Source organism: Lissotriton helveticus, chromosome 8 (assembly GCF_964261635.1).
Source record: "Lissotriton helveticus chromosome 8, aLisHel1.1, whole genome shotgun sequence".
Classification (NCBI taxonomy): domain Eukaryota; kingdom Metazoa; phylum Chordata; class Amphibia; order Caudata; family Salamandridae; genus Lissotriton; species Lissotriton helveticus.
In genome coordinates, this window is record NC_136069.1 from 733941673 (window position 1) to 733957204 (window position 15532).

General features: G+C 41.3%; 1 protein-coding gene across 1 annotated transcript in view; it reads right to left on the reverse strand.

The window, feature by feature from the left end:
• COL4A2 (collagen type IV alpha 2 chain) overlaps nucleotides 1-15532 on the reverse strand; it is a 732177-nt gene that overhangs the window by 143349 nt on the left and 573296 nt on the right. Inside the window, exon 34 of the mRNA XM_078657554.1 lies at nucleotides 10710-10891. Within this exon, the coding sequence (XP_078513680.1) occupies nucleotides 10710-10891 (182 nt within the window). The remainder of the gene's footprint in view (nucleotides 1-10709; nucleotides 10892-15532) is intronic.

Consider the following 15532-nt stretch of genomic DNA (forward strand, 5'->3'; position numbering starts at 1 on the left):
TAATACGGCGGACGAGATATTCATCACACATCCGCCGAACTCTAAATCAGGCCCAAAATCTATCAAACCTTTAGCCTAATTATTATGACATTATCAGCTCAATCGCATAAAAGAAAATACCTGGATATCCAGTCGTGCAATCACAACAAGAGAACACATCGTTGGCTACTCACTCACATTGTAGATGTGGACCGACCTGAATACGTGGTTAAGGATGTCATTTAAGTGAAGAGGACAGCAATTGGTATCTCTGTGTTGCTGCTCACCCCACTCTGGACTATTTGCAACCACCTATCATTGAACCAACCTGACAACGGATGCTTTAAAAGTTAATATCTGTTAAGTACTTTCAGGCTTTAATAGAAGATGCGCTAGTTGTCAGTAGTTGTTTATGAACATGATACAGCCTTAAGTTTGCTTTTTACCAAATTATAATTGTTAAAAAGAAAGTTGAGAATACCAATTACCTAGGTACATTTTCCATTGGTGTCACTTCCTTTGATGTCATATTGGTCCAAAGGTGTTACTTTCTCTCTGTTTTTATGAAAATTGTGCAGTTTTTCTAACAAGATTAGCTCTTAAGTGGTTCAAAATTTCTTCTGTTAGGTCGCTTAAGCGAGAAGGGAATAATTGGTCCTGCACATAAGTGGTTGGTCTCCTTCCTCATGAACAGGAGATTTCAAGTGCTTTGCCCTCCATGTAAGTCCAGTATAAGATGTCTTAGACAAGGGGTTCCACAGGGCTCGATTCTGAGCCCTACATTATTCAATCTGTACATGGAACCCCTTGCCAAACTGGTAGAGTCATATGGGGTTGATATTGTCTCATATGCAGATGATACCCAACTGGTGATCAATCTGTCCCGTGATCCAGTTGTGGAGGCTGAGAAATTTTCGACCTGTTTGGTGGCACTTGATGGGTGGATGAAACAGAACTACCTCCGCCTTAATGGTAACAAGACAGAGGTTCTTATTGTTGGTTCCTGTCCCTCTATCTGGACATCCGCCTGGTGGCCTGCTGAATTGGGCTCTGTCCCTGCCCCGGTGGACTCAGTCAAAAACCTGGGTATATACCTGGATTCTAATCTTGCTTACACTAAACATGTTAACAATGTTGTTGGCAAATGTTATGGCATCCTGAAGGTCTTGAGGAAGATCCTTGACCTATTGCCTCCCAACTCCAGGAAAACAATGGTTCACGCATTAGTTACCTCCCATTTGGACTATGGGAACTCCCTCCTATGTGGGCTCAGTCAAAAAGGCCTAATGCAGCTGCAACGCGTCCAGAACGCTGCTGCTAGGCTGGTTCTGAACCTCCCTAGGAGGGCTTCCGGGAAGCATGCCTTGCGTTGCCTACATTGGCTCCCAATTAAGGAACGCATTAAATTTAAAACTATGCAAGATGGCCGCCGACAGTCCGTAGGGGACAGCAGCCTAATTCCACTCTCCTCGCAATGGTCTTGATTTAATGGTGACCTAGTGGCATAGAGCGAGTAATAATTACCTGATGTCTGTTCAAGGCCCGGCCACGCATCCTGTGTAAACGGAGCATACAGTGATGCTTAAAGACCTGCATAGTTTGGTGTCTACCAACATATGGATATATGCAGAGGGTCTTCTACTTGGCGAGAGTACCTTTTGGAAGCAAACAGCGACTGTAATAAGGGAAGCAGCTGCACATCTTTTTGGAGGCTGGAAAGCGATCAGACGGACGATGGCCCCAAAGATACAGAGGCTACCGAAGGAGCAAACTGGGCATAAGCAGAGAAGGGAAGAGCCTGGGACACAGAGCGAGCCAGACACCCCTGCAACTAACCTAAGGGCAAAGGCTCGCCACAGAGCTCAAGCAAGAAGAGAGGCAGCAAAAAAGCGCGAGCTGGAGCGCTTTTTGACTAATGAAAAAAGAAGAGAGGATATCTGTGGCAACTTACCTGTGGATACTGTCGACCCTGTGAGAGAGGCGATCCTCCGGCAGCCCTTGATATTCGAGGCATTCTCACCCCGGCTGGAGCGGGCGAGTTCGGCGCTGGAGATTGATCCTGAGGCTGAGGCTCTGATTGAGGGGCTGGACGAGCGGGAAGCTGTGATTCTGGCTCCGATGGTGCCTTCCGTCATGCAGGGCTGTGGAGGGTCCCCTGCGGCGGGGGGAGCGAGGGCCAGGCGAGCAACGGGCTCGGCTGCTGAGGCTGAGCTGCCTGATCAGATCGACGCACTGATGGGAACAGGAGCCGTGGAGGTGGCGGAGGCTGACTCAGTTGATTCGGCTAGCACCGAGACACGAGCTGAGTCTGCAGAGACTGTGGTGTGCGCCGAGTCTGAGCCGGCTGAAGTTACAGAGCAGGCGATTGGTCCTGCTTTTATGGGCGGTGACGGCGAGGTCATAAACATAAACAAGGGAGGGGCTGGCGATCCTGATGCCAGTCTATGCCTTAAAATAAAATCGTCTGATCCACTGCAGTTGCAGCTTACTGAGACACTGCGTAATGAGCATGGTGCAGTGGAGGAGGTCGCGCAATTTCTAAAATTATTGAGTGGTCCACGTGAAGTGCAGGATGTGCAGGATGTTCAGGATGTGCAGGAATTGAGCTCACAAAAGGAGGGGAGGGCAGACGTGCTCTCAAATAAGGAATTACCGAATTTGCTATCATCACAATTGTCACAACCGCCACAACTGTTGCAAACACTAACTCAGCAGATTCCTGTTAGTGAGCCAACTAGTGAGCCAACTTTGCCTGAGCGAGACATTATGCAGCAGACAAGCTCAGCCATAGAGTTAACCAAACAAGACGATTTGATTTTCTTGATTGGAGAGGGGAGTGTATTACCCCCGAGACAACGAGAAGTAGAAGCTGAAACAGAGCTCACATTTAAAAATAAGGGAGTTGACTGTAGTGTTGAGCAAGGTCCGATATTATTGCAGCAAGGGGGGACTAACGATGCTCCAGTCAGCACCAGCACCAGTACAAACACCAGCACAAGGACCGCTAGTAGTACAATGACAAGCAAAGGTGTCACGGCAGAGGCAAAATCTGCAATCAAACCAAGTGGTGCTATTCCCAAAACAACTATGATACCAAAGTCTCACAGGCTGGCTGGCCCTATAAGACATATCAAAACAAATGACCCTATATTACAAGACCGTAGAAAACTTGAAAATAAAGGGGGCAGTAGCAGCAACAGTAGTATCACTAGACGTTTGCCTGTACAAGGGCAATATAGGGAGGAGTGTGCCTCACTAAGCAATAACAATAAAGAAGGAGGGGGATTCACTGTTACTGATTTGAGCTCTACCTCTACCTCAACTTGCGACTCACCAAATAGTTCGCAGGAAACAGATGAATATTCCTCACTATCTGAGTCCTCTGAGCTATCTGTGACAGATCAGAGAGGTCCCGCTAAAAAGCATAGGCACAGGGGGTCACACATAGGAGCTGGCAGGCAATTGGTTGTGACACAAAGAGGTTGGCCTAAAAAGCTAAACTGGGATAAATTACCTCCATCACAAAAACTTCAAGATGGTGCAAGTCGAGATGACTCACAAAAAGTGAAGTCCATCAAGGAACAGTCGCGGGGGGAAGCACAGGGTCAGGTTCAACAACAAGACTTTGCGTACCCAGACACGGATACTGATAGATTCGATATCTTATTTTCTACACTCAGACAAATGCAAGAAGAAGCACGACTTGAAAGTAAAAGAGCAAAACGAGCAAATAGGAGAATACAGGGATCTCTTCATAAAGTAAATGAACTTTACAGTGAACTCTCTGGAAGAATGACGGAGGTGGAGGAGAGAACCGGGAAAGTAGAAGATGAGGTCGTAAAACTTCAGGAATTCAGACAGGGGCAGGAGAAAACCGAGTCTGATATACAGTGGAAACTGGAAAACTTTGAAAACAGGCAGAGGCGAAACAACATAAGATTGCTTGGGGTGGAGGAAGGGAAAGAGGGTGGGGATGTAAGAGCATACGTGGTGGAGTTGTTGAAAGGTGCCTTCCCTGAGATGAACAATTGGGACTGGGAGAAAGAGGTCCAACGAGCGCACCGATTTCCCCTGCAACAAAAAAAAGGTAACGCGAGTTCAAGAGCTATTCTTGTCTATCTTGGGAACTATCTGTTAAGAGAGGAATTAATAGCTAAGGCTAAACCATATAAAAAGCGTACATATAAGGATATAACCTTTTTCGCTCTCCCGGATTTCTGTCATACAACAGTTGAGAGAAGATGGCGAATGAGGCAACTTATAGTTCCTTTTCAAAATCTAGGCTGTGAGGTTTATCTTCTGTTTCCATCTCGTCTTAAAGTAGGTTGTAACGGCCAGTTTAGAGTATTCTTTTCTGAAATTGTTGTACAGGAATACCTGGCCTATCTCCGAGAAGAGAGAACACAGAGGGAACGGAGTAATAATCCTAACCGAATAAATGATCTAAGACAAGTAGTTTCCATAACAAAGAAATAAAGGCGATAATGGGATGGAGTAGCTGGTCATACGAAGGGAATAAGGGAGAGTGGAGGAAGGAACGTCCCCTGGGGGGCTCGGCTGTTACATATAGGTCAGGATTGACCTATTTGCCGGTAAGGGAGGGGGGGAGGGATCCGGGGGGGAACCAGGGGGGAAGCAGGGCACGACATGGCACGGCACGACATGGTATACAAAAAAAAGAAGTATTTTAGTGAATGGAAAAACCGAGCTGAGAGAATGGCTGGGGAATCGAAAATATGAAAAAAGGAAGAATATAAATAACAATGGTATAGTGGCTACAGAGGGGAAAAATCCACCAAGGGAGGGGGATAAGTGCGAGGAAATGGGGGGGGGGAGAAAGGTTAAAAAACGAAATCATCTGTATAAAATGTATAATATGAATCAGTACGGTGACAAAAAAATGATGTATTTATGGGGACTAGATATGTAACGTGGAACGTGTGTGGGCTAAATGATGCTCAGAAAAGGTTAAAAATCTCAATGTTATTGAGACAAATGAACGTTGACTTTATTTTTTTACAAGAGACACATGTTATTACTTCACAAGAATTTTATTTAAAACAATTGGGCTATCACGTTTTAGTAAGTTCACAGCAGGGTGTTAAGAAGAGGGGTGTAGCAATATTATCTAGAAATAAAAACTTGCTTCTAAGAAAAAAAGCATCAGATCAATGGGGAAGATGGGCAATGGTTGAATGCTTGATAGATGGGGAATGGACTACGCTGATAACTGTATACGGATCAACAGAGGATGATCCGGAGATTTTTCAATTCCTAGATGTAGAATTGGCTATTTGGGCACCCAGAATTATCATGGCAGGGAACTTGAATATTAATGGGGCTGAAGGCCTGGGTCTAGGCTCATTCGGTAAATATTCTGGTAGGAAGAGGCGCGTCAGCCAAGCCCTGCAGGGACTAGTGGCAAATAACACTCTATCTGATGTTTGGGGGGAAAAAAATAATGCTGGAAATAAGGGTTATACATATTATTCGGCCCCACATAAAATATGTGTAAGACTGGACTATTTTTTTATATCAAACGCACTTATATCAGAATCAACAATAGAAAGACTTCCACGGATCCTAAGTGATCATAATCCACTAATTCTCACATTACCAAAAGCAGCATATATTCGAGAGCAAAGACAGTGGACTTTCGAAAGGGAAACTTTGCAGGAAGAAAAATATGTGAAACACATGAAAGTATGGATCAAAGAGTTTTTTGATATTAATAGAGATAGCTCTACCGTAGGAGTAGTATGGGATGCTTTTAAAGCGGGGGTCAGGGGAGAAACTCTGAGTTTTAACTCTTACAAGAGAAAACAGGAGCAGATGAGAAATACTGAACTCGCAAAGGCAGTACTTAAGGCTGAAGAGAAATTAGAGGAATGTATAGCAGGCAGTATCCCAGTAGATAATGCAATTGTGGAACTTTTAAAAGTGAAAGGGGAAGCAGAGGGAGAAATTGCTAGAAAGGCGGCAAAATTATATACTGCAAAAAGAGAAAAATGCCACGAATGCAGCGAAACAGTCGGCAGAACCTTAGCTGTTCGAACAAGGCAGCAAGAAGCGACAGGAACGGTAAGGGAAATTAGGGATACCTCTGGTAGGATCCAAACAGAATCAGGGAAAATAAGGGAGGTGTTTAGAAACTTCTATGAGAAGCTATATGAGGAATCAATAAGGGGTGATGTTGCTAAAATAAGGGATTATCTACAAGAAATTCCAGTGACTAGATTCTCGGATGAAGAGGCAGATACTCTAGACGAAGTTTTCCAGGGGGAAGAAATTAAAAATGCTATCTTGGATCTCCCCTCTGGAAAAGCGGCAGGCCCAGACCAGATCCCGATAGAGTTTTATAAAGTATTCTGGGATACCTTAGAAGTTGACATGGTTAGGATGTTGCAGCAAGCACAAACTGGAGATTCAACACCTACTTCATGGGGTGGGGCTGAGATAGTGATAATCTTAAAGAAAGGAAAGCCTCCAGACGAACCAGGATCATACAGGCCCATTACTCTGATGAATTCAGACACTAAAATCTTTTCTAAAGTATTAGCAACACGTTTTGCTAAAATAATAGATAGAGTAGTGAGCAATAACCAACATGGTTTTATACCCGGAAGAGGCACCACGCACCATATACGTAAGGTAATAACTTTACTTGATGCCACGGCAGTCTCAGGGGACCCAATGGCTATTATGCTATTAGATGCGGAAAAGGCATTTGACCGGGTCTCCTGGGACTATCTGTGGCATACTCTTGAAAGATTAGGAGTAAAAAAAAAGTATATTAAAGCTATCCAGGGGCTATATGTAGATCCTGTGGCCTCTGTGCGTGTGAATGCAGGGAGTACAACACAATTTCAGATAAGGAGAGGTACGAGACAAGGTTGCCCCTGCTCTCCACTATTATTTGCAATCTATATGGACCCATTAATTCGGAGAATTGAGACCTGTGATAGAATTAAAGCATTATCTACTAGAATAGGTTTTTGTAAAATTCTTGCGTATGCAGACGACGTCGCAATAATTACACCAACACCCATGGAAGCCATTACACAAGTGGAAATAGAAGCTTTGAAGTTTGGGGAAATCTCGGGTTATAAACTTAATACTAATAAAACCCAGATAATTAAAAACCACAACACCATCTGTACAGATACCCGAGTTGTACAGGCAGGCACATATCTCGGAGTTTCTATCTCAGCTGACTTAGACCACTTAGTGGAAAAGAATCTAACACCTTTAATCAATAATGTACGGAGAGATCTAGACAGATTAGATAACTTACATTTATCAATAGTGGGAAGAACAAATGTAGTAAAGATGCTGATTTTACCTAAGTTTCTTTATTTTTTTAGGGCAATACCTTTATTATTTGAAGCTAAATTGTTTAAAAAGATAGAAGACACGATTAATCGGTTTATATGGGCAAAGGGGAAAACTAGGAGAGCACTTAGATTTATGACATTACCACGGGAGAGGGGGGGGGTGGGCTCTACCAGATTTAAAGTTTTACTATTGGGCAGCAGTCCTGCAAAACATGGGTGGTTTAGTGGGGGGTGCAGAAATAGATGGGTGGAATGTGTTGGGATCGTTAGCAATCTATGGTTTGCTGCTGGGCCCAGCAGCAGAAAATGTCTTTTTAAAATGTACTGAAATTAGTTACTACAAAAGGACACGATTCAAGACGCTCCTAGCTGCCTTTATAGTTTGGAAAGCCTTTACTAAAAGATTTGGGTTGGGGCGGTATCATTTCTACACCAGATTGAGAGGGAATCCAAATCTCCCCGCGGAAGTAGTCTCTGATAGTATATTTTTAGAATGGGAAAGAAAAGGAATTAGAAGAATGGGAGACCTAATGGGTCAGCAGGGCGTCTGTCAGTTTTCTGACCTACAAGCTAAGTATGCAATCGATAAAAGACAGTTTTTTAAGTATTTACAGATAAGGAGTCTTTTGCATAACAAACAAGGTGGTGCGGCAGGATTCAGCAAAAATGCAATTATGGAAGTGATTGAGGTTGGCGAGGAATGCACTATAAAGAAATTCTATGCTGAGTTATTAAGCTCAAAAGAGGATGATATTGAAAAATGGGCAAATAAATGGAAAGACAGTTTGGAAATAAGGGAGGAAAGTTTCTATATGTCTTTGGAAATGGGGTATACACTTTTATGCTCAGCATCTCTCCAGACACAACACTATAAAACATTATACCACCTATATCACACGCCTGCAAGGATAGCCCAATGGGGGGGGACAGTAGGAATAAACTGTTTTAGATGTGGAAGCTCAGAGGCGGATTTAATTCATGTATTTGCAGCATGCCCACATCTGCACCCACTTATAAAGAACATACAGGGATTTTTAAATCTAGAATTAGGAATAAACATTCATCTCACCCCCCCAATCATCCTACTGGGGATCAAGGATGAGGAGAGACAACACCAGTATAGCTGGGAACCCTTCTTATTCTTAGCTATGGCAGTCATGAGACTCTGCATTGCCTCTGCATGGCTGGATCCACTACCACCATCATTTCACCTATGGTTGGCTAAATTATTATCAATATACAATCTGGAAACTGAGATATATGCAAGGAAAGGGAAAAAGGGAAGGAAAACGGGCAAACATATCTGGGATCCCATTACTTGTTGGAAAGAAGGGAATACGGTCCGATAGGTCTGAAAATGTTTGAACAATATATAATTTGTTATGAAGATTATTATAGTTATTGAAGAAAAGTTAAGAGATGCTGATTTTGATCCATTGTGGGGGATAAGGCTTGTAATTTAATTTTGCCTGTCTGTACCTTAATCATCACTGTATTTATTTGTTTATATGGGTTTTTTTTTTCTTTTATTTTTTTTGTATTTTTTTTTTTTATTCTCTCACACCAAATATCATTTGCTTCTGTTCAATTCGATATGCCATGATTTATGTAAATATTGTCGTGCCCTGCATATATATATGTAAAAAAGAGGGGGGAAAAAAACTTCTCAATAAAAATATTAAAAAAAAAAAATGTAAAACTATGTGTATCACCCATCGCATAGCTCACAAAAAGGCACCTTTATATCTCCAGGATTTGCTTCCCATCTATCGTCCCTCGCGCCATCTTAGGTCAATGGGCAGCATGCTATTAGTGGTCCCTCGGATCCACAGAGCAAGGATGGGAGGTCGGTCGTTTAGATACTTGGCCAGTAAGGACTGGAATGACCTGCCCATCGACTGGAGGATGGAACCACTCGAAGCAAGGTTCAGACAGAGGCTGAAAACCTTTCTTTTCCCCAAAGTTAATTAGTTTAGTTTTTTCTGCAGGGCCTTGTGTTGTCCCTCTTTTAGTTTGCTGATTGAGGAGTACTGGGATTTTCAGCGCGGGGACGCACTGTTCTTTGTGCAACCATGCGCTTAACAAATGCTATTAATAATAATAATAATAATAATTGATACCTTTTAAAATGTATATGCAGATACAAATAGGGATATTGATATTTCTTGCCTGTCCTTTGGTAACCCAGATTGGGCCCTTGCTACCTCTGGATTTATCCGGACTCCCCTGTCATGTAGACAGCAGCAGAATAGAAAGGAAAGCACATTTCAAGAGACCTGCTGGCTCTCTATCGTTTCACTGAATGTAGTTCATCAGCAACTAATAAGAGGCTAAGTAGAAAAGTGAGGGAATGTTTGCTAATCATCTGTTGCCTTCAGTGGGTCAAGGGGTGCAGGATAACACTTTAGCTACTCCCAGCATTTTAGTAAATCGACATCCATCATCATTCCAGGTGGCTCTTGGTTACATACATATCATATCACATCTCTGTAATAATCTTTTATGAGTTTTTAAAACAGATAAGTCACAGTAATCTTAGTCTAAGCGAAAGTATATACTATCTTGGTTACAACTTTAGGCTTGTTAACAGAGCATTTGGTGACCAGCTTGCAGCCAGTATGCAGAACCATGAGGCCAGAGAGCTGAACTCCCCGGTATGCAAATTTAGTAAAAGGGTTGCAGGCTGGAAAATCGCGTAGGGACTATTGTTTTACCTTAAAATTGTAGCCAAAATATCGAGGAAATAAATATTGAAAGGTTAGTGCAAATAAGAAGTAGAGAAGAGGATGTGGCATATCGGCCTGAGCTGCACACTTCAAGGCCGGTGGGAACCAGGTTTGAGTCTCGTGTCAGCGTCAACATACTGTTATTCTGGGCAAATCCCTTCATTTCCCCATGCGTACAATTCAGCACCTTGCGACCCTCACGGGTGAGTTGTCGAGCTGTACAAATCCTGGATTTATTTTATAGGGAAGCATAGATTTACTATTCTTGACTCCACATCGCCGTACCTTGAAGATATATAGTCAAGGTACAAAGATGTGGAGTTCGATATAGAAAACGCACACTTGCTGGTCAATATTTTTGTACTTGATATTATGGCTACAGTATTAAGGTACTACATCATTTCCTACTCAATATTCAGAAGCACCATTAATAGCAAACGATGATCTAGACAACTGGTTCCAATCAGAGTCTTGTTACATGGTGAACTGGTACAGTTTTATAATTGTAGGTATATTTATTTCCAAATAATTATTGATTAGGCAAAAGTGGCTTTATTGTTTTTGTGAAGCATGGCCAATTGTCTGTCATGGCGGCCAATTGTCTGTTGCCAACAGAAAACAACAGTGTTTTTTGTTCAGGCCTAAACTTATCACATTGTTAAATACATACCTTGTCTCCTAAAAATCCCGGGAAGCCTCTCATTCCAGGAGGTCCTGCCTGGCCAGGTGTGCCCGTATGGCCAGGTACACCAGGAAGACCAACATCACCCTTTTCACCTTCTGCAGTACTAGGCTTTCCGGCCAAACCGGGAAATCCGGACTCTCCTGGGACACCAGGCATCCCTTTAGTGCCTGCAAGAAGCACACGTCAAGATGGAAGACGTCAGTGACACCAGCAGGCTGTTCTGTTTGCTTGATGAACGTTTTCATGTATTACGAGAAACCTGAACAAGACTCTGAATCACATTTACGCAAACAAATTATATATATATATATATATATATATATATATATATATATATATATATATATATATATATATATATATATATATATATATATATATATAGATATATATATACATATATATATATATATATATATATATATATATATATATATATATACACATATACATATAAATATTAATTAAACATCACATTTATAAGTGTAGTAAAGAAAGAGGTAACTACTTTAAACCTGAAACATTAACACAGCTAAATTAAGAGAACTTAAGCTATCTTATGAGTGGTGCAAGTATAACATCCCTAAGAAACAAAAGGTGTTGGGTGGATTGCTTACATAAGTCTCAGTCATTGGTAGATGCTTAAGCTGCATTCCACTGTGCCATGTTTTAACCCATTCTTTCAGGCCATACATGGACCAACCATATACAAATCCGTCTTGGTTCTTGGTCTTTTCATTCTGGTTCACACTGGCCCGAATATATTAGGGGGAACTCTATACTGCAAGTGTCAGAAATAAATCAAAATAGGACTGGATCAACACACCTGACAGGTGTACCACCTATGTGATGACTGGAGAGAGTTTGGACATAAAATGACAGAAGGCACAGACCATGCTTTGGTATGTCTGATTATCATCAAAATGTAGGTATATATATATTAAGTTAGTTGATGGGGCATTCAGATTATTTCTAGTTGCTTATGTAAATATGAAAAGTATCAGCGTGGACATCTGAAATGTGAGAGAGTGGTTTGTAAGGGGGAACAGATTTTATGATAGAGGCATGCTGGCGAGTTCATATTGGCGGAGATAGTTGTGGAGACAGGAACAGATGAGGGAAGGTTTGCTGACACTGTAGATAAGAGATGCACTTTTGGGCAGATTTACTAAGATTGTGCGTTGGGGTTGTGCCACTTTTGTGGCACAGCCCCAATGCAAAATCGTTCTAGAGATTTACGAAGCCAGGCAAAGCCACTTTGTATGGCTTTGCGTTGGTTAGTAAATACAAATTAGCACAAGGAAGTGCATAGTGCTGCCTTGCGTTGCTTTGTGTTAGGGAGGTGTTCCATGGGTGGGAGATGGAGGTTGCCATGCATCTATCCATGGATTTTGACGCAATCGCAGATTTACTAAGGTGAGTAAAACTTGGGTTGCGCCAACATGCTACACCTCCCTGAACCAGGTGTAACAAGGAGAAGTATCTTTATTTCTTCTTCTTACTTCCTCTTTCTATGAGTGCTGCATTCTGCATCAGTACAAAAACCTCCAGTTTAGAGATATGAAATATACAAATGCAACTATGGTTTTAATGGACTCAGTTGTGCAGATTTTGAAATGTTTTTGTGTATCGCTTAAAAGTCATGCATCCATACAATTAGAACATACGCATAAAAAAGTGAGAAAACTACATGAAGTAGGCTTATGACTTTTAAAATACCATTGTGAAGCGGCCTAAGGTTCTTAACCTGATGACAGAGACCTGATATTGAATCCCTGGCCTCCCCACTTCGCCAAAATAGTTGTATCCTTGAGAATTCAATGTATCTACCAGTGCAGTAGGTGTGTTAACAATGGATGTGGTTAAATATTGTAGGTTAGGTCCAGCATATAGGACTATAGAAATCAGTAAATGTGAGATGTTTGACAGGTGGAATGTTCAGCAAAGTTCTTGCTAGTCTTAATTCCAAAAGCTCCTGATCTCTTTAATGTTCAATCTTTCAGTGTAAATATGTAATTTAAAAGCTTTTTTTTAAAATATGCAAATAGGAATATTTTTGTGTGCACCAAGCTGGAATAAACCCCTCAAAAAATCTGTAAAATATAAAGATACATCGTTCATCCCCCTTCATTAGTTTTATAGGTCTTCTTGTGCGCCTTTTGTTCATAATGCTTCACTGCAAAGAGTTAATTTACTTGCATCCTATCTGTAAGCCAACATTTTAGAGATAACATGAAAGGTAGTGTTGTGGTACGCTCCCCTATGAAATCTGTATGGAATGATTTGCAAAATTCTTTATTTTTTTTCAATAAGCTACATTTGCCATCTAAATAGATTTTTAGAACTATTGTGTCTCCATATTCATGTTTACGGTTTTATTCCATTGAATGTTACAATTTTCAGCATAAATTGTGTGTATGATTTTTGATAGGCCCATTCCAACATAAAAAAAAATAGTTACAAAAATCTTCATGAAATGAGTTCAAAAAATATTGGAAACCAGTGTTTGAAGGTCTGTTTCTTCTCATATGAGATTGATGCCCAGAAGTGGGTACTGTGCTTGCCATGCCACTGGATTCAAGCTATCCTGGCTGATGAGGGGTGTTACCCTGAAACTGGTCCTAGGATGCTAGTTTCTGGTCCAGGGAGGATCTGGCTTGGCAGTTCGTGCTGGACTGTTCTCATGTGAAGCAGGGCCAAGACTGATTTGAGTATGGCTAGGTCCAAACTGGGGTGGTGTGGTGAGCAATAAAACAATGGATTGAGGCTCCGATCTCTGTACTGGGGGTGAGTGTTTGACATTGTTCAGCATTCCTTCCATCAATTGTTCTTTTTGCATATTTCTCAGGGAGCAACGTAATCTGGACTCCATCCTTACACATCTCAAATACGCAATATATATGTGCTCTTAGCACATGTACTCTGTGTGTCCTAACGATGTTAACGTAAAGTGTTGCACTTGACATTAATACTAAAGTGCATTCACTGGAGAATTTGGAATTATATGTACTGTGTGTCTTAACATTATTAAATGATATATACACCTTACAGATTTGATAAAAAACATCCTCAAACTATTAAAATGTACTTACTTTCAAAACAAGAAAGGCTTATCTAATGTGTGCACTAATGTTTCATATTTGCACTTATAATGTAGTTCTTAGTCCCATTCATATACTTGTACTCAAGTTATTTCACATGTATGCAATGTGTAACATGAATCTTTTATATTGGCATGTCCCATTCATTCGTGATTGAATGTGCACATGTATCCTGAATGTGCAGCATTGATTTAATATTTAAACTTGTCCTATCATGGCCTGCATTTCTTGCTCCATGAAATGCTGTATTCGAGTTTAAGTACTTTAGTTCGGTCGAAGATCTTAAAAGCAACACAGTTTAAAAATACATGACAGTGCTCGTTTGGCTATTACAATCTAAAACTGGATCCATTAGACAAGGAGTTTTGCAGGTCAAACATCCAAAGTCCTTAAAGTTGCTGTAGAATGGGATCATCATACATAGTCAAGCTTTGAAGTAGGAACAAAACATTAAAAGGTAATACAAGCAGAATAAAAGGTGTCATTTTGCTAGATCACAAGAATAAATCAAAATAATATTTTGATAGGCCCTAAATAAACAATTCCCTTTTGCCCTTAAAAGCCCCACACCAATACCCACCAAAATTCTACAATGTTTGGGGCAGTTTTTAAAACAGATGCCACGGCAACCTAAGTACAGAAGTAACCTTGTAAGTTAGACTTACTGACCAGCCACCCAGCTTGGTAAAATGTGCGCTCACAACAATCATAGAGACAAGCTAGTTCTAATGTTCGGAGTTAACAGCTACTACTTGCTTGACAATCCTTGCATGGATAGGCCAGATTGCTTTTAGAAATTTAGCAATAAAAAAACCCACACATGACGCAGTATCTGACCTACAAATTTGCAAGGCTTGTTTACAGAGATGCGTTTCAAGATAACTGCACATAGACACAATTGAATGTCTCCATTGTCTAGCAAATAATGGGCAGAAACAAAAGTAATTGAGCATCTGTTTCCTCTTTGGTCCCACAGGCTGGGCAAGCTGCACTAGCTTCCAAACGGAGCCTCCACTAAGAAGTAAAAGATGCAAGCGGCAAAGTACCCGGTCTAAGACTTATATACAATGACCCAATAAATGGTGTGCTAATCACGTCTAAAAAGGTTTCAAACTTTGGCTCACATTTGTGAGTTAACAGATACTCAACTGCACTACCATGACTAGTTGATGTTATTATCTACTTCCGCTGGTGTTCCCAGAAAGCATATTTTACTTTCTTGATAGAGGAGGTGGGGATACACTGCAGGCGTTGCCAGAAATCGGTGAATCTCAGTGCAAAAAGAGACTGCTTAACATCACATAGCCATTGCAGAGTGGCGACACACCAGGGAATTAAAAGAAAATCCCTTAGCCCATCCCTGAAGCATTCCAGCTCAGGGACCAGCCATAATGTCAGCCAATATAAGACAAGTTTTAGTCTAACTTTGACATTGATTGGAAGAAAGTTCAGGTCCATTCTAAAGAAAATTAATGGCATACCATGGGGAAGTTTAAGTGCTGCCCTCAAGAACTTATTTCCAGCTATCCCCAAGGATAAAATATTACTATAGCCCCAAAGTTTGGAACCATCGATAGCCAGGGCCGCATCTTGGGCTTTCCGAATTTCCAGTAGTGGAGACATTGGGTGGAATTTTTGGCAAAGTTCAATGTGGCAGCAATCCTATGCTTAAGAAGAAGCCAACTCTTAATATCCTGGCTGTTCCCT